The sequence below is a fragment of the Cibotium barometz genome, chromosome 2 (assembly GCF_041138505.1).
Source record: "Cibotium barometz isolate CiBa-2024 chromosome 2, ASM4113850v1, whole genome shotgun sequence".
In the NCBI taxonomy this organism is placed as follows: domain Eukaryota; kingdom Viridiplantae; phylum Streptophyta; class Polypodiopsida; order Cyatheales; family Cibotiaceae; genus Cibotium; species Cibotium barometz.
Window position 1 is genome coordinate 43699547 of NC_141047.1, and position 18380 is coordinate 43717926.

Genomic DNA, 18380 nt, shown 5'->3' on the forward strand with positions numbered 1-18380 from the left:
AAGTTACATGTAAGGATGGCATAGAGATAGACTAGTGGATTTAAGACGCATGAATGTAGGTATATGTATAGGAGATCATGTCCATGTAAGAGACTCCTCTCCATACACTTAATCAACAAAAGTAAGAAGGACAAGGAATTCATGGATCTGTAGAGGAGACCATTTCTAGATATATAGTAGAATAGACTTAAGTAATGTCGCTAAAAAAAGCATAAGAAATAGCTTTTATACTTATCTAAATATACATCTAGATCTTTATTTTTAAAATTTTCATAGTAAATCATGTTTTTTAAAATAAAATTTAATCTATTGAATGCACTCAAATGACATTTTTCCTTCGATTTGAGTGGCTAGATGACTATATTTGGACATTACATATGAGAGTTATGATAAATTTGAAAAGTTATCCCATGTACTTCCACCAACAAAAGTACTTAGACTTGCCTTCTTTCACAGGCTATCTCCTCTACATGCACACAAACTAGGATAACTTGCTGTGAAAGAAAGTAAGCCTAAGTACTTTCTCTAGCATGCACATAAACTAGGATAACTTGGTGTGAAAGAAAGTATGACCAAGTACTTGGGCATACTTTCTTTCACACCAAGTTATCCTAGTTTATATATATGCAAAGGAGATCTTGCTATCTTAGGGACTCCTCCTTAAGTACTTTTCTTAAAGGGAAAGTAGAGAGGAAAAGGAAGTCATGATAATGTAATGAAGAACATAGCCATGCTAGGAACTCTTCCCTAAATGTTTTCTACAAGTAAATAAGAAGAATATGGAGGTCATGTATGCTTGTAAAGGAGGCCATGCCAAGAAATTCTATTGAACATGTATCCCCACTAACCCTTTTTTCTAGTATGTTGTATAATTTCTTAGATAAATATATGAATTAATGCATGTGAAAAATTATAGCACGGTATTTTTAGCTCAAAGGTTTTAACTTGGTAAATGCATATACCCGATCCAATGTTATCAGCTACTCTAGCTTCTCGATCAAAAGATTTTACATTGGTGTCCTACACTAACTGTGTGCTTTTTTGGTGTGATAAATATGTACCTAATGACATGGAAAACTCTATTGGAAGAGTGAAAACAAGAAACATGATTTTTTACAAGATTATGTTGAAATTAAACTAACGTATCACCTAATTAAACATAAGTAACACATTTGTAACGTAGAGTATTGACCTTTGGGATAATTGAAAAGCTAAGGTTTGTATCTACTGTTTGGCAAATAAATTCATCTCAAAGGTAAATGACAAAAAAACATGCCATAAAAATGTCTCAAATTAAAAGAGATCACATATTTATCATGCCTCTTATCACGAGTCCTAAGTCCTATAATTCAAAGGGATGATGGATTGTGTTAGCAGAATGTTACTTTTGCTTCTATCACAATTCTTTGAACCCAATCTAATCACCATAGATATCTCTAACTTTGTGCTTAAACTATACATTGTGACAGCGTATTGCAGGTTTGAAGTACATGCAAGGTAATAACAAGAGAAAATCAAAAAGTTGAAAACATCACATAAAACAAATAATTAGTGAAAATGTGTGCACCATGCATGTGTCATAAATTAACACGTGATGACATTTGAAAAATACTCTCTGATTGCTTTGGCATAGATAAATTTGTTAGTAGTGCGTTTTTTGGGCCTCTTTTACTACATATTTGCCTATAGTTCTATGCATTTTGTAGTGCTTACGTGCAAACATGCACAGTTTTTTGGTTGTGCTTACATGCAAATGCATACACCTCATGTAAGTCAATCATAGATGCGTTGCTGAAGCTCCCTGACTAAGGTTCTGTAAGCACTGTTGAGTGGCTTGTTAATGAACCAAAAAGTTGGACATGGCTACAACCTTCACTTGCTGCTGATGTTTTGTGTCCATTAATTGTTCAAATCAAATGCAATGATTACTTCGTAGCTATCACCTGATTAGACACACTGCTTCATCCATCTCTAGACCATGCTAGCCACTGTTTCACCAAAATGTGTAGCTCGCTCTTACGTGTAGGCATTTTTTGTCAGCTGGTATGGCTTCTCACAAGTGTATCTGAAGCCTTATTTCTTGAGTTCACAAAAAACATCAAAATATGATTCAACTGCTCCTATTGAGTTTAAATGACCATGTTAGGCATCCATTGCATAAAGCACAAACAAAGTGTTCTTGTTTGTTGTACAACTCTGCCAACCAAGGACCCATTGTACTTGAAAACCGATGTAGAGCCACGCATCTGCCCACAAGGGAACATTCACAATTCAAATGTCTAAGGATGGACAGCCACCTAATCCACCTTTTCTCAACTAATTATATGATTGGTAACCACAACATTCATATTGTGTCTTCGTCTTTCAAGCTGCCAAGATTGTTCGGTCGATCTTCTATACGAGTTAAAAACCTATGACCAAAATTCAAGCCAATTTAAAAAAAAAACAGTCAAAACCTCTCCTTAAGGAAAGGCATCATTTTTCCAAATAAAATAACCCTCTTTTCCGTCAAGGGTTGAAGGTATTGCTTGCAGAGATCTGGTCTACCCTTCGTTCATATGTATCAAATCCCGTTGTGTGAGCAGCCAAACCCTTGGGACATGCCACCACCCAGGTGGCCATATGAAAACTATCGGTTTCTTGTCCTCACAAATTTAGCCCTCCCAGCCTTTCTCTCCATCTTCTCCCTTTTTCGCTTTGCTTTCTCATCTTCCGCATCCTCCTGATCAAAGATGGAATTTCCTTAGCTTTTCTCTTTATACGTAACATCTCAGAACCACAAAATGCACTGACCAACCTGGTAGAGTGTAGGCAACTCCTTTACACTAGTTATCCAGACACACTAGCATACAAAGACATAGAGTAGATGTGCATATCAGCATATAGAAAGGGCTCAAAAGGAATGATTACCGAAGAACTTTGAAAGAAGAAGGGATACAAGACTAGCGTCCAAAGCTTGTACAAGGCAAAAATTGGAATCTGTACCAAGACACAAAGCATGTTAGCATTCCATGCAGTGCACCTGTACCAAGGCAACTGCACTTCCAAATCACAAACCAAGTTGTATTGCTAATTGTCCAAATATAGCTCGTCCCAAAAAAAAAAAAACTGTTGGTTATTCCCACATTCCATCCTCGTCTCTCTTTTGAAGTTACAGTGGGCAGAAAAATTGAAGGCAAACAGCACCATGAAATGGCAAAGTATTAATCATTAAGACTTAAAAGTAAAGCAATGCAGCCAGCATCTTTAAAAGAGAGCACATTTGGGTCAATTTACAGATTACTTCAGATAGTTGGCCATGAAACTTCTTGCTTGATTTTTCCCTAATTGACTAAGCATAAAATGTGTAATTTGTGCGCTCGCATAACTAACATGGCCTTGAAAGCAACAAGACAAAATTACCTACAACAAGAAGAAAATATTCATGGATAAAATACAGGCTTGTGTACATCCTTGAAAATAACAAATCCCTTAAACACGAGACAAAGACGTGGCCCCTAGAGTAAAAACTCATTACGTGATAGAGACCCAGAACGTTTGGAGGAACATGCAACAAAACAAGGACGACCATGATTACACTGTGAGAGACTAAGTGGAGATGCCAGTGAATGCAAGAGATGACAATGCCACGCAAGAGTGGTGCATCACCTGAAAGTAAGAGGAGAATCTAGAGGGGTATACCAATGGGTGAGGCAGCCCGTTACAGGAGAAATGCTAAGGATTAGGCCCTAGGCATTTAATTGTATGTATTACGGTTAAGGCCCAAAAAGGCAGATTGAGGACAGAGACCTCTACGTACTCATTCTGAACTGTTATGTATTCCAATTCAAGCAACAAGCACAATCTACAAGCTATTTTAGGGATTTGCGGGCTTGCACACCTGTTATTAAAAAAAGGATCTTACAAAATTCTCACAAAGAGAGCATAGGGTACTGATAGTGTCACAGTCGGGCACGTGAATACAGAAAACCAATGGCTCAAATCACAGCATACATTCAACATCTATTACACCATGAGCATGAATCAATACATCTGTCACACAGACATCATAAACAACATATACATCCTGCAACCACATAAGATAATCTTGCACATGACACAGCACTAGGGGCTGAAGTTGGGCAAGCGCCCCCCCCCCCCCCCCCCCCCCCCCCCCCCCCCCCCGAGGTATCTTTATTACCAACAGAGTAATCTCTTGTACAAGATGCGGGTGCCCAGAAGTTCCACTTCTGGGATGGCACAAAATTTATCCAAATTTGTGTAAAACAAAACAATACCAGCTCTCGGTCACCAACCGGAGCAAAGCAGTCACCAACTGCTCAATAGATAAAACAAACCTTCGGTCACCAACCAGGGCCAAAGCAGTCACCAACTGCCTTTCCGTGAATCCAAGCCCACAGTTACCAACTTGGGCACAACATGTTGGGGTAAAGGCGTTATGCCCACCCTTATAGTGTGTACAAGCCCATAAGTTATAGTACATAGTACACTTAGTACTTTTAATGTACTAAGTGCACTATGTGTACTAGTGCAATATACATGTGTGATAGGGGAGTCACACACTCATACTTGATGAGTTGACTTATCCCCACATCTCTCTCTCCCTTGCTTCTCTGTGTATGTCTCCCACATGACCTAACCCTAATTCTCCCATCAACTGGTATCAGAGCCCTGGAGCAGTCGTACTGGTCGTGCTGAATTCTGATCTGAGGGTCGCCTTGTTCTTTTTTTTTTTGGTCGCCTTTCTCTGCCCAGCCAACCAGCGTGGGCTGCCCAGCCAGCCCCAGCCAGTAGCGTGGGCTGCCCAAGGCCCCGGAGGGTTTCACACCTCCGCAGCTGAAGCCAGACACGCCGTCACCAATCTTCGGGGGCAGCACGGGCGGCCTGCTGCGCAAGGCGCAGGTGGAGGAGTTCTACGTGAACACGTGAAGGAGTCGGCTGGCCACCTAGGCGAGTGGCGAAGGCAGCAGCCGTAAGCGTGGAAGGTTGCAGGCTGGGCGTGAACGAAGGCAGCAAAGCGAGCGAATACACAGGCGACGCACACCTCGTGGCTTTACGCCTGCAGCAGCCAGGCGGAACAGGCATCTTGCACCTTGTGCCTGCGACTGCCCTCTTGAGGCCTGCGCGAACCCAAGCGAAGAGCTGCTGAAGCTGGCGGTGGGGGCGCCGCAGCCGGGTGATAAGTCCACTTACATCAGCTCCGCCACTGCTCCCCCTTCCTCTCTGGTGGCGCCGCCTAGCTTCTACACGCTCTCCCCGAACCAGGTGCACGTGATAAGGGGCCTGTGGAAGGATATCCCGCACAAGGTCAACGAGAAGATATCCAGCAGTTGGCTCAATGCGATATTCCTGCTTACCCCTCTTGTTGGAACCTACTGAACAGAAGCAGCAATCATCAACCCCTCTTTTCCTGCAACAGCCTGCAAATTGAAGAAAAATCAGAAATTACAAGGTATTTTCCTCAAATTTTTTTTGGGATTTGCAATTGAGCAAGTACAATCAACAATTGAGCAGATACAGGTGTCGAATTGCTCAATTTTGAGCAAAATTGGCAAAATTGGGTGACATTGGTCACAATCAGGATCAATTTGCAGGACATTGGTCACAATCAAGATCAATTTGCAGGAAATTGAATGTCGAAATTTGGGGCTTTTGATGTAATTGTGCAATTAAGCACTCATACATGCTGTATGATGTGAGAAATCGCACATTTGGGCAAAATTGCAGCAAATTGCAGTGCAAATCAAGGGGCTTTTGTGCCGATTTGGTTGATTTGCATGCAGGCAATCGCATTTGATGCTGTGGATAATGTGTTGATGCCTTACAAGCACTCAATGTGCCTGTAAATCAAGGGGCTTTCATGTATTTGATGTATATGTGGCCAGGGGGAAGCATCGTGAACACTCTGGATGCCTTCATGTGCGTCAATGTACCATGTATGATCAGAAATTGATCTTAAATCAAGGGGCTTTTCAAGCTTTTATGCTTGTTGAGCTTGGCAAAGCAGCATGCAAGACATTTATGCCTTGAATCCTCAAAAATCAGCTTGCAGTCAACGGGCTTTTGCCCAATTTCTGTTCGGGACTGTTGTATGCAGTGTTCGGGACTGTAAAAGTCTGATTTTCACTCATTTGGACAGCCAGGAGAGCATTTATTGCTATTGTACCTGCTGGTACAGATTTGGCACAGCTTTGTGCATGTTTTGGCATGGCTGTACACTATTTTGAGTGACCAAAAGGTTCAATTTCAGCTGCTGTACTTGCCGGTACAGGTTTGGTACATCATTTGTAAGCACTTGGTACTGTTGTACAGTACTTTGGAAGGGCAAAAGAGCACATTTAAGGTGCTGTCCAAAATCTGCAGCAACCAGATTTTGGTGTTTTCATCACATACAGTGGGAGAAAAGTTGCATTTGTGCTTCCGCAGTGGGAGATAAAGCTTGGGAGAAAAACTGTGAGCACTTTGTGTGTTTTTGGTGCAGTGTTCGCACATTTTGCAGGGAGTCAGGCATTGACAGGTTGCATTTTGCTATGGCAACCACAGGTGAGAGCTCTTCATTGCTTCACATCAAGAAGCTTGAAGGCTCGCATAATTATGATATTTGGCAAACCCAATGCTACAATGTGTTGCTCCAGAAAAAGCAGCACAAGCCTATCAAAGAAAGGGGTGTAATGCCCGCTTCTTTTACTGCTGAAGAGTGGGAAGATATGGATGAGCTGGCAAGATCTACTATCATGTTGTCTGTGTCAGACTCATTACTTTTCAGCATTCGTGAAGAGAAGACAGCTTGGGGAATGTGGCAGAGATTGCAGGACTTGTATGCCCAACAAAGTGCCTCAAGCAAAGTGTATTGGTTGAAGAAACTCATAGGTCTTCAGATGAAGGAAGGGGCGTCTATGACAGCCCATCTAAATGAGTTTAATGGTATTGTCAGCCAGGTCATCAATCAAAAGTTGGCAATGGACGATGAGTTCAAAGCCACTTTTTTGTTATGCACTTTGCCAGAGAGTTGGGACACATTCAGGACAGCCACTAGCAATTCGAATGCTATGCTGTCATATGCAGATGTTGAGGGTGCTCTTCTTCAAGAAGAGATGAACAGGAAAAACAACTCTGTTGGAAAGTCCAATGCAATGAATGCACGTGGGAGATCCCAGCAAAGGGGAAAAAGCCAAGAAAGGGGAAGGAGCAAGTCTCGCTCCAAAAAGGATTTGGAATGCCATTATTGTGGCAAGAAGGGACACATTAAAAAGCAATGCTACAAATGGAAAAATGATCAAAAAGAAAAGGGAAAAGGCAAAGACAAAGAGAAAGATGAAGCCAAAGATGTAAAGCCAAAGGGCAAAAGTGGAGTCAAGATTGAAGAAATCAATGTGTCACATGCAGGTGGCAGTGAGGATGAGGTCCTATTTACTTCTTCACTTGATGCCCATTCACTTCTTACAGGTGGTCATGGTATGCACTCATGGATCATTGATTCAGGTGCCTCCTTTCATGTCACAGGTTGCAGAGACTTGTTTGTCAGGTATACTGCTGGCAATGAAGGAGTGGTTTATTTGGGTGATAACCATGCATGCAAGATTCTTGGCAGAGGTGATGTGAGGCTTGTATTTTCAGATGGCTCACAGCTTATGCTCCATGATGTCAGGCATGTGCGTGAGATCAAGAAGAATCTGCTTTCTACCGGACAGCTTGATGATGCTGATTATGTTACCACATTTGGTAGTGGAAAGTGGAAAATTAGTAAGGGCTCACTGGTTGTTGCCAGAGGCTCTAAGGTGGACACTCTTTACTTCATGCATGCAGGTGTTTGTCACCATGCTAATGTAAATGCAACCGAGCTGCCGGAAATCTCTATGTGGCATAGCCGGTTGGGACACATGAGTGTCAAAGGAATGGAGCAATTGTCTCGTTTGGGTTATTTGCCTTCTCTAAAGTTTTCAAGTTTTCAGTTTTGTGAGCATTGTATATATGGTAGGCAACTACAGTGCCCCCACAAGAAAGCTCTTGGACAGAAAGATGCTCAGTTAGAGCTTGTGCATACAGATGTATGTGAGATGCCTCAGCTTTCTTTGGGAGGGGCAAAATATTTTGTCTTTTATTGATGATGCCACACGCAAGGTGTGGGTTTATCCTCTTCGTTTGAAGAGTGATACATTCTCAGTGTTTGAGAAGTTTGTTGCTCTTGTTGAGAATCAAACTGGTTGCGTTGCGTACGTGCACATACGCAGGGAAATGCGCACCAAACTTGATCCTAAGTCTCACAAATGCATATTCCTAGGATATTTTGACAGAGGTGAAATGGGGTATAGACTTTGGGATCCCATGAATAGAAAGATCATACGCAGCAATGATGTCATTTTTGATGAAACATGCATGTATAAGGAGCCTGCAAGGCAACAGGAGCCTGGCAGAGTCATCTTTGATGATGATGGACATCATGGACAACAACAAAGGGCTGTAAATCAGCCATTACAGCAGGAAAACCAGCCCTTAAATGGTGCTGAAAATGGTCCAAATGGACAGCCAGAGATGGCAGAAGATATCCCTATGGATATACCACAGTTGGAGGAGATACCGGGCATGATATTTCAGCCTTATGGCATGGAACAGGAGCCACCAATGGGTGATATGCAGGCTGGACAGCAACCTGCAAATGATGGTCATTGGGTACGGAGGTCCACAAGACCCTCCAGAGCCCCTGACAGGTTTGTTCCAGGGGTTGACTACTTGATGCTTACTGACTGTGGGGAGCCCTCATGTTATAAAGAGGCTTTACAGAGGGCAGACAAGGCTCTTTGGGAGCGTGCCATGAAGTCAGAGATGGATTCTCTGCACAAAAATGGAACTTGGAAGTTGGTGCCTTTGCCTGCAGGCAAGAAGGTTTTGCCATGCAAGTGGGTATACAGGCTCAAAGTTGCACCTGATGCAAAGCCAAGATACAAAGCCAGGTTAGTGGCTAAGGGCTTTAAGCAGGAATATGGTGTGGACTTTGAGGAGATCTTCTCTCCAGTGGTCAAAATGACCACACTTAGAGCTGTGTTAGCTTTGGTTGTGCATGATGATCTGGACTTGATTCAAATGGATGTGAAGACTGCTTTTCTTCACGGTGATCTCCATGAGGAGATATATATGCAGCAGCCAGAGGGTTATGCAGTGAGTGGAAAGGAGAAGCTTGTATGCAAGCTGAAAAAGAGTCTTTATGGGCTCAAACAGGCACCAAGGGAATGGTATCATAAATTTGATACATTCATGAAATCTCAGAAATTCAGGAGAAGTGACATAGATCACTGCTTGTACACCAAGAAAGCTTTGGATGGCAGTCTATTGATTCTCATTTTGTATGTTGATGATATGTTGATTGCCGGGAAATCTCGTAAAGAGATGGATGCCTTGAAGAAGAGGCTGCATGAAACCTTTGATATGAAGGATTTGGGTGATGCAAATCACATCTTGGGTATGCGGATACTTCGGGACAGAAATCAGCATGTGTTGTATTTGTCTCAGAAGGAATACATTGGCAAAGTCTTGCAGAGGTTCAATATGGACGGGGGGAAGAAAGCTAGTACTCCTTTGCCTCCATATGTGAAACTCAGTGCTATGGACAGCCCACAGTCGAATAGTGACAGGGCTGATATGGCCAAGATTCCGTATGCTTCAGCTTGTGGCAGTCTCATGTATGCCATGGTTGCTACTAGGCCGGACATTGCATTTGCAGTGGGAGTGGTTTCTAGATACATGGCCAACCCTGGCAAGAAGCATTGGGAAGCAGTGAAAGGTGTCATGAGATACCTGAAGGGCACACAGGATATGTGCATTTGTTTTGGCAAACAGGATGCATTAGTGCATGGTTACACGGATTCGGATTATGCCGGTCATCCAGATAACCGGAAGTCTACTACCGGTTATGTGTTTACATTCACAGGAGGTGCTGTGTCATGGATATCCAGGATGCAGAAGTGCACTGCCTTATCTACTACAGAGGCCGAGTATATTGCAGCCACAGAGGCTTGCAAGGAAGCATTATGGCTATCTCGGTTAGTGGTTGATTTGGGATATACAGGGGATATTCCATTGTTGCATTGTGATAGTCAGAGTGCCATCCAGTTGGCAAAGAATCCTGTCTTTCATGCAAAGACGAAGCATGTGGATGTGAAGTATCACTTCATCAGAGAGGTGATAGAGAACAAGCAAATTCAGCTTGTTAAGATTCATACGGATGACAACCCGGCTGATCTGTTGACAAAGAGTTTGCCTCCGGAGCGGTTTGCTCATTGCAGACACTTGGCATTGGATGAGGCCAGCTTCAGCCTTGATATGGCCTTGTATATTATCATGTACATGCTAATTTTTTCTTTTCCTTTACTTAAGGGCACTTTGCCTTTAAGTGGGAGGTTGTTGGGGTAAAGGCGTTATGCCCACCCTTATAGTGTGTACAAGCCCATAAGTTATAGTACATAGTACACTTAGTACTTTTAATGTACTAAGTGCACTATGTGTACTAGTGCAATATACATGTGTGATAGGGGAGTCACACACTCATACTTGATGAGTTGACTTATCCCCACATCTCTCTCTCCCTTGCTTCTCTGTGTATGTCTCCCACATGACCTAACCCTAATTCTCCCATCACAACAGTCATCAACTGTTCCCTTGTTTTCATGGCTGTCCACACATTTGTGCAAATCTGTAGCTCCCAACAGGCCCAAACAGCACTTAGACCATTCATTTTGTGTCCAATGAAGAAGGGTTGAAGCCAGGCTCAAACTGTATATGTTCCATCTCAAGGAAACCCTTGTTGTAGAATTGCTGTAATCTGCTGTAAATCAGCACAGCCAGCTAGAAAAAGAATCAATACAGAAAGTCGACCAGCCCTATGGAGTTTATATGCGACTTGTCTGGTCCTTGTAGCCTGTGTATAACCCAACCAGCACTAAAGAGAAGAGGAGACGTAGTCGGCCAGCTCTGCTGCAGGTATTTCAACAGGCGACCAGCCACCTGTACACTGTTTAGAGGAGAGGAGAACTAGTCGGCCAGCTTCATATCTCCCTTCTTTGCTGTCCACAGCCCATCTGCTCTCTAGAGTGGCAGTCGACCAGCTCTCTTGGTTCCCTTTTTCTTGCTTAACACCACAAAAGACCCAGAAAAGCAAATCGTGGCCCTCAAAAATAACTCCTCCATCTCTTTTAGCAAGTCATGGGCCTTTGGTCCAGTGCCCGGGTGCTCAAACCTCATAAATGGTCCCGGGTCATTAAAATAGTCCAGCCCAAAGTGAACACTCTTACAGAATATAAGTTTGACTGCCCAACTTTAATGAATGTAAACCTGCAACCAAAGACTTTAGCAAACAAAGGAAATAATAATAAAATAAGGTTTAGTGTGCACACTTACTACCTGCAAACACAAAATTCACCGCCTTAGTCCTAAACAGGTGTGCACACACGCATCCATAGGGTGTCCAGGCATCCCCAAAACCTGTGGACATTCACAGGCAAAATACCATGCAATGTCCAGGCAAACAAAACAAGTCACCCATGCAAGTGCATCTCACAAGCAAATGCTTGTGCGCGAAGATTTGGATTAAATCTCCCAACTTGCCATCTTGTACACCAAAACTATCGCGACCATGGGCACTACCCATGCTAGATCCAAATACTATACTCACTAGAGCCATTGCCCTTGCATGAGCCCAGCTAACTCACCAGGATCACCAACCCTTCCATGAGTTAACATACTCACTGAACAAAGTCACCAACTGTTTCATGAGTTTATGCACGCACTTGGGTCACCAACCCTTGCATGAATGCATAACTACAGCAATCAAAGTCACCAACTCTTCTTACTGACTTAGAGTCACCAACTCTAATCACTCATTAAAGTCACCAACTCTTACATGAGTGAATCCATCATGCTCCAGAAAATCCTTCTGCATGGCACAGATCTCTGGAGGATTGTGACAGATAGAAAACAAAAGAGACCAATGGTATCAATAAGATGCCTTAGGATGCCAATGGCGTGTGAGACTCAAGCAATTTTAAATGCAGAAATATGAGTCCGTTTTAGGCTTTTAAGGAGCTCGACATGTATCCTAGAAGACTACTTAATCTAGATATTTTTAGAAAAACTTAGAGACTTTCTCAGATACTCACGTTAACCTTCATTGACCTTCAGTAGAGCCAACAATATGGGTTTCAAAGAAGCGTCTAGAGCAACTTCTGCAAGACAAATATGCATACAAACCATGATGGGTGTGAATGATATCGAGCCATATGCTCGGAATGGACTCCGCTGGTGGGGTGGCCACGCTACAACGAGCTCACCAAATATGCCACGCAACAATACTCCTGCAAATCTCAGGCAGAAGCCTAGAGTCCAGTGATCAGAAGAGGGAGCCGGAATTGCAACAGTCAAGATTCGATGATGATGCCAACCCCCCACCATCCTCCTCATATGCCATGGCTGCCTCAACCTTGGTGGCCCAACCCATTGTGCCCAAGTGACTGTGTAGGGGGGAGCCCGGTCCATAGCGAGGATGCAGAGAAATCCCTATTGAGCCTTCAGGCAATCCCAAAGACAATGATGCTAGGACTCCTAAAGATTGCCACACCTCAAATAGGCTGTTGATCTACCTCCCGTGGCCAACCAAGTGCCAACCGCAAGGCTCCAGTGGGCTAACTGTCACAAAAAGAGTGTAATCTTCCGCAGCCGAAAACTATCTCACATCCTCTTATAGAAACCTGAAAGAAACTGTGGAGAGAGGCCCTCGGACTACCAGTGCCCCACTACTACTGGAGTGCCCTCAATCTCAGGCATCTGAATCCTACGGCCTAGTCATGCTATGTTCTCAAATAAGGGGATGCCAAGAGCCTCCTCTGTAGCAAAGGGATCCTGCCATGTCCACTCTCCTGGGTCCCACTGAAGGCACGTGAGTGGGCGGCCCTCCCTTAACCATAAACACCAAAAACCCCCTCTGGCCACCTTGCCAATGGAGGGTCGTTGTGCCAACCATGCTTAAGAAAACTAATCACCCACACACTCTTTGTAGAGTGTCTCCGTTGTGATCCTCAGAAGGGAGCTCTGCTCTAACAAGTCTGCCATGTGGCTCGATAGAGTAAGTGAGGAGGGCAGAACTCTCGTCAATGCCATGCACTGCCAAAGGTATGTCATGCCTAGTGGAACACTCCCAGTCACTACCGGGGGAAGGGGGTCCAAGATCACGGAAAGCCACTCCAGGGGGGGTGGAAGAGTCGATAACAAGGCTAAGTGTGTCCCTACCTCGTATCCTAGGGAGACTCCTCGCCTGGGCCGCAGGGGGAGCTGTCTGAAAAGTAACCGATTCCCCCAGAGACTACGCTAGGCCCATGCTCATAGCTCCCCAAGATACATGCGGGCAGGCACCCAGCATGTGACCACTGGGTAACCGGACCAAAGGGTTCAATATCAAGGGCTGTCAAAGGCACTCCTCTGATGAAGCTGGGGAGAACTGCTGAAGGGTCACTCTGAGGTGGTCCCAAGCTCAAAGGAGGCTGGCTGCAAATCTGTCCCCGAATGCTGGGATAAAGCAACAGGCCCACATCTCTACGAAGATCCATCTCCGACTCTGGGGCCAGGGATCATCCAAAAGGGGGTGCAAGCTGAGATTTGGGCTAAGAGAGAGTCCTTCAAGGGTTCACCAATCGAAAGAAGTCCTTGCCCAACAGGGCTCGCCTCTCGATAGAGGGATGGATGATGCCAAGGCCTCCCCCATGGCGAGGCTGAATGATCAATTCTCCAAGCCACCTTGGCCCGCGCGGGCCTCCATTCACTACCAGCCCAGAGGAAGTTGCAGATCAACCGTTGAACGTGACCAATGCATGCTCGAGAGAAGAGCCATCAGGAAGATGTACCGCATGGTGGCGAGAAGAACCTAGTTCGCCACCACAACTCAGCCAGCTAAGGAAAGCCTGGCTGAACTCCAGTATAGCAACTTCCTCTGAATGCTCAAAAGAAGAGGGGCTAGCTGTTGCTCTAGGGAAATGTCAATACCAACCTGGCATCCAAGATAACAAGAGTGCCGCTCAAGATCCACTAAAAAGCCTCAACTGGCCTAGGAGGCAGGCGAGGAGCCAACCCAAAATCCACACCACTTGTGCTAGTTGATATGTGCACCGGGATGAACGGGAAAAGATCTCTATCCCATTGGCAAATCTCTAGAGATTCCTCATATCTCCTGACAAGTATGCTGCTTTGTCATCAACAAACTCTGATGAGTCAAGAAGCTCCTCCTGTGAGTGGATAGGTAGGTGCAACCTCTATGAACCAGTCTCCTGGGCAGATATGAAACTACTCCTAGCCTCGGCTACAAACAAGAAAAGGGGGGGCGGGTGCAAGAGGGCAGCCTTGCCGGACCAAACAAGAAAGAGGGAATTTGTCACCTTGGGCCCCCTGGATGAGCTCTTACTGTGAGACGCCAAATAGAGTCTAGAAACACCTTGAACGCACTCCACTCGAAATCCCATCTTGCAGATAGTCCCCTCCAGAAAGCCGCAGTCCACCCTGTCGTAGGCTTTCTCAAAATCAGGGAGAACTATGAAATCGTGCTATCTCAAAAGGGCCGAGGCAGCCTCCCAAAAAGTGAAGATGTTGTCCAAGATACTCAAAATATGTCTGCATGTCATGAATCAAGTCAGGGAGGAAGGGTTGGAGGCGCCTGTTGATGTTTTTGGGAGCCCATAACTCACTTATATAGACTTGGGGCTGACAATAAAGCACATTTATTCATGAATAAAGTAAAATATAGCTTTTCACATTAACCCTTGCCAAGCACCCATAAGTCACTTATTTCTTATACGTCCTACCTTGGGACGCCTAGGTATAAGCCTAGCCTCGAAATACTTGCAGCCATGTTATGCCCCAACATCCTACCTCCTTTTATTTGTCGCAGCAGTAACTAACAAAAGAGTCATCAAGCCTCCCATAAGAGATTCTACAATATCCGAAGCCACTATGGTCTTCTCCTCTTTCTCCAATCTATATAATTTCTTCCTTAAGAAGAGACGAGATGCAACATCGAGTTAACCAAAACTTGCTCTTAACCTTAACCAAGCATCATTAGAGGTAGGGGAGGAACTGACTTGATGAATTTGGTTATCACTTAAGCCATTGATGATATATGAGAGAGCTTTTGCATCATTGCTCTCCCGTTTTGCAACCATATCAAAATTCCTATCAGTGGGTTTCCTTTCAATCCCATTCACAATTCCCCAAAGCTCTCTATCTGTCAAAGCCATTTGCATCTTGATGGCCCAAGTGTGATACTTAGACCATCAAATTTATCTCCCTTTTTAAAATACCCATTCCCATTGCTCCCCATTGCTACAAAATGAAGACTACCTTCTCTGAGTAGGAAGAACCCTTTATAGATGAGGGTTAGTACAACAACTGTTACTCAATAAAAAATAGCCAATGCTAAAGCTTCAAATGCTAGAAACCACCCCCCCCCCCCCCCCCAATCAAATGCATGTTCATACCCAGGAATTTTAAGAAACCTAATTTCCTTGCTGCCTGGTAATAATGGGATTTCTTGCTCACTTGAGTTTTGATTTTTTTTATTTCTGGTTTAATGTGCTTAGGGTTTGTAGTGCTTGATTCACATGAAGATGCCATAAACTTCTCACTTTGAGGCCACCCAAGGTGATGTGTGGATACACTTAAAAAAGAGGTAATGTCCTTTATACACTAGGACTATCCAAGGCTTGAGAAATTTCAAGTAAATCCCAAAATAAACAAGCCACCTTTATCCACCATTAATGAAAAGCTTCAAACGTCAACATAAGTTGTGAATCAACGTAAAACACGGCTGAATTCAGGGTCGCCACTGGCCCACTTGCACTCCCAGGCACTGATTTGCGTACACGCCAAAAAACCACCACTAATAAGCCTTACGCACAACCAGACTCCAGCTCACCAAAAGCAACAACTTGCGAGCTGATTTACTGCAGCAAATGTAGGAACCCCGGCTCTCAGAGAAAACAGCCGCCACACTATTGAGTTCTTGCAACCCCGTCTTCACACAGAAAAAATGCACCCAGTTGCTTTGCTTGTTGAGGTTTCCTCTGAGCCTCAACCTCTCTCACTCTTGCAGCGCCGTTTGTAGTTGGCCGCGCTTGCACATCGAAAGCACAACTGTTGCTAGCTTTGCCCAAAGCCCCGCCATGCTGATGTTGACGCTTCGCAAAGCAAGAAATCTCTACTACTTGCACTGGAGGAAGCTTGCTGCTGCGGAAACGCATACAGAAACGGACAACTCAAAGTCGCCTCCCACAGAAGAAAAGGTTCTACCTTGTTGTAGAGAACTTCATCGTCGGCTCAGATACCATGCGAAAAGATTAGGAAGCTTTTGATAGCTAGTGTCTAGAGTGCAGCCACACAAAAGTGAGGAGAAGAGGGAGAGATGATAATTAACAAGAGGATCAGCAGAAGATTGAGGGGATTGTGGGAGTACAAGATGTAGTGGAAAGCATAAATTCATTATACAAGTAGGTCCTTTTTATAGGAGAGACCTCACTCATTAAATATCCTAAGCATATGCTAGATGTGATGCCACCACATATGCTAAATAAGATTCCACCACATATTCTAAGTATGATGCCACCATATATGCCAAATATGATGCCACCACATATGCCTTTTAAGAGGCTGCTACAACACAAGAGACTTATACAAACTAGCAGTTGTTCACACACATTGGAACCGCTTTATTTAAGGCTTACATTCAGTGCTAGTTTACTCAACCACCTAGCACTTGTTTATTATTTAACATTCCCCCCCATAGTGATAATGTGGCTAGAAAGCCCAATCATCTTGGACTATCTGGCTACTGCTTCTTGTCATCAGAGGTAGAAGAAGCGGAATTTGCAGAGTCTTCGCCAGCTTTCAGCTTTGCGAGCCTCTTCCGACACTCTTCGATGTAGTGTCTGGCTTGTGGCAGTAGTGACACTTTTCTTTCTTCTTCTTGGTGTCACCCTGTGACGAGCCTTTGTCCTTGGAGAAGTAGGCTTTGTCTCCTTTGCTTGCATCACCCTTGGATCTGTTCTTCCTTGTCTGCTCCTCTTGGAGAAGTAATCCAACCAGCTCCTCGAAGGATATCGGATTGCCTCCTCTCATAGAGAGATTCAAAGAAGTATGGAAACTTTGATAGAACTCAGGTAAGGAGTTAAGTATGGTGGTGACCAATTTCTTGTTATCAACTACCTCATCTATATTCACTAGTTGTTCTTTAAGGTCTGTTACCTTGGTAAGATGATTTGAAGTGGAATCACCTTCGTTCATGGTCAAGTCATCCAACTCCTGCAATAGGTACAAAGCTTGTGCTTCATTATGGGATTGGAACATGGTCTCGAGGACCCCCTAGGCAGCCCTTGCAGAGCTTCAAGATTGGATGTGAGGTACAATCGAGCACTTGATTGAAAGAGCAATCACGGCCGTTGCTTGAGCATCACGAGCATCCCATCGTCTTTGGTCTTCAATGGGTCCAGGAGGCCGTGTTGTAATGCAAGTCACAACTTGTGCCACAGTTTGGCAATTAAGAGATTCTTGAGCATGAAACTCCATAACAAGTAGTTGGAACCTCAAGTCGATCTTCAGTTGTCATGAAGGCAACGAATCCTAAAAGCTCAGTGGAAGTGGCTCTTTGCGACATCCTCATAGTAGTACGAGATTTTCCAAAGTTGAAGAGAGAACTAGGAACAAGAACCACACCCCGCCCCCCCCCCCCCCCCCCCCCCCCCCCCCCCTTCCTTGATGTGAGCTCTTGGAAAAATACGAGAAAAAGAGATTTACAGGAGTGTGCACACAAGACACCAGGATATGATAAGATTGAAGGTGCGATCGCAGAAGTATACCAAGAACAAGGTGTATACTTGAATGAGCTAACACAAGACTCCGGGAATAATGCAACAAGTACTAGAGTGCCTATGGATGCTTCCACCTTAGAAAAACTCCCCTTACAAACAAGAATCCCCAAATATGCAACACAAAGGCCTTGAATTTGACAAAAAAATGTATGGAAAAGAAAGCCCAAATTTATGTACCTTTGTGAACAAAATGCTTGTGTGAGCTGATTTGTATCCCCCCTCTTTCCCTCAAGTGGACAAGGCTGAGCTTGAGAGTGGAGAACAGGACCAAGGTGGAGCTGGAGATGTAGGCGGACAGAGAGTTGAGACCCTCGCAAAGCAAGCCGAGGCGGTGTAGAAATTAGCTGGGCGGGCACAACTAAGCGCAGGTGGCAGCAAGAGCCAGGCAGAAGAGGCGTGCGCAGGTGGTAGCCAATCAGAGGAGGCGCGCGCGGGAGATTGGCTGTCGGGACGGCTCACTGGGCAAAAACGCCGCTGGTATTGGCG

General features: G+C 44.4%; 1 protein-coding gene and 1 long non-coding RNA gene across 2 annotated transcripts in view; one reads left to right on the top strand and one right to left on the bottom strand.

Annotated features, from left to right (window-relative positions):
- Nucleotides 1-2106: 2106 nt before the first annotated feature.
- The window catches only part of LOC147641113 (transmembrane protein (DUF788)), a 53521-nt gene continuing 37247 nt past the window's right edge, over nt 2107-18380 (bottom strand). The window contains exons 4-5 of the mRNA XM_086818239.1: nt 2911-2979; nt 2107-2722 (exon numbers count right to left, since the gene is read on the bottom strand). Coding sequence (XP_086674365.1) covers nt 2630-2722; nt 2911-2979 — 162 coding nt within the window. The 3' untranslated portion in view covers nt 2107-2629. The remainder of the gene's footprint in view (nt 2723-2910; nt 2980-18380) is intronic.
- LOC147641114 (uncharacterized) lies at nt 3966-12238 on the top strand. The gene is made up of 2 exons (XR_015268904.1): nt 3966-4421; nt 10639-12238. It is a non-coding gene; the product is annotated as an uncharacterized LOC147641114 (long non-coding RNA).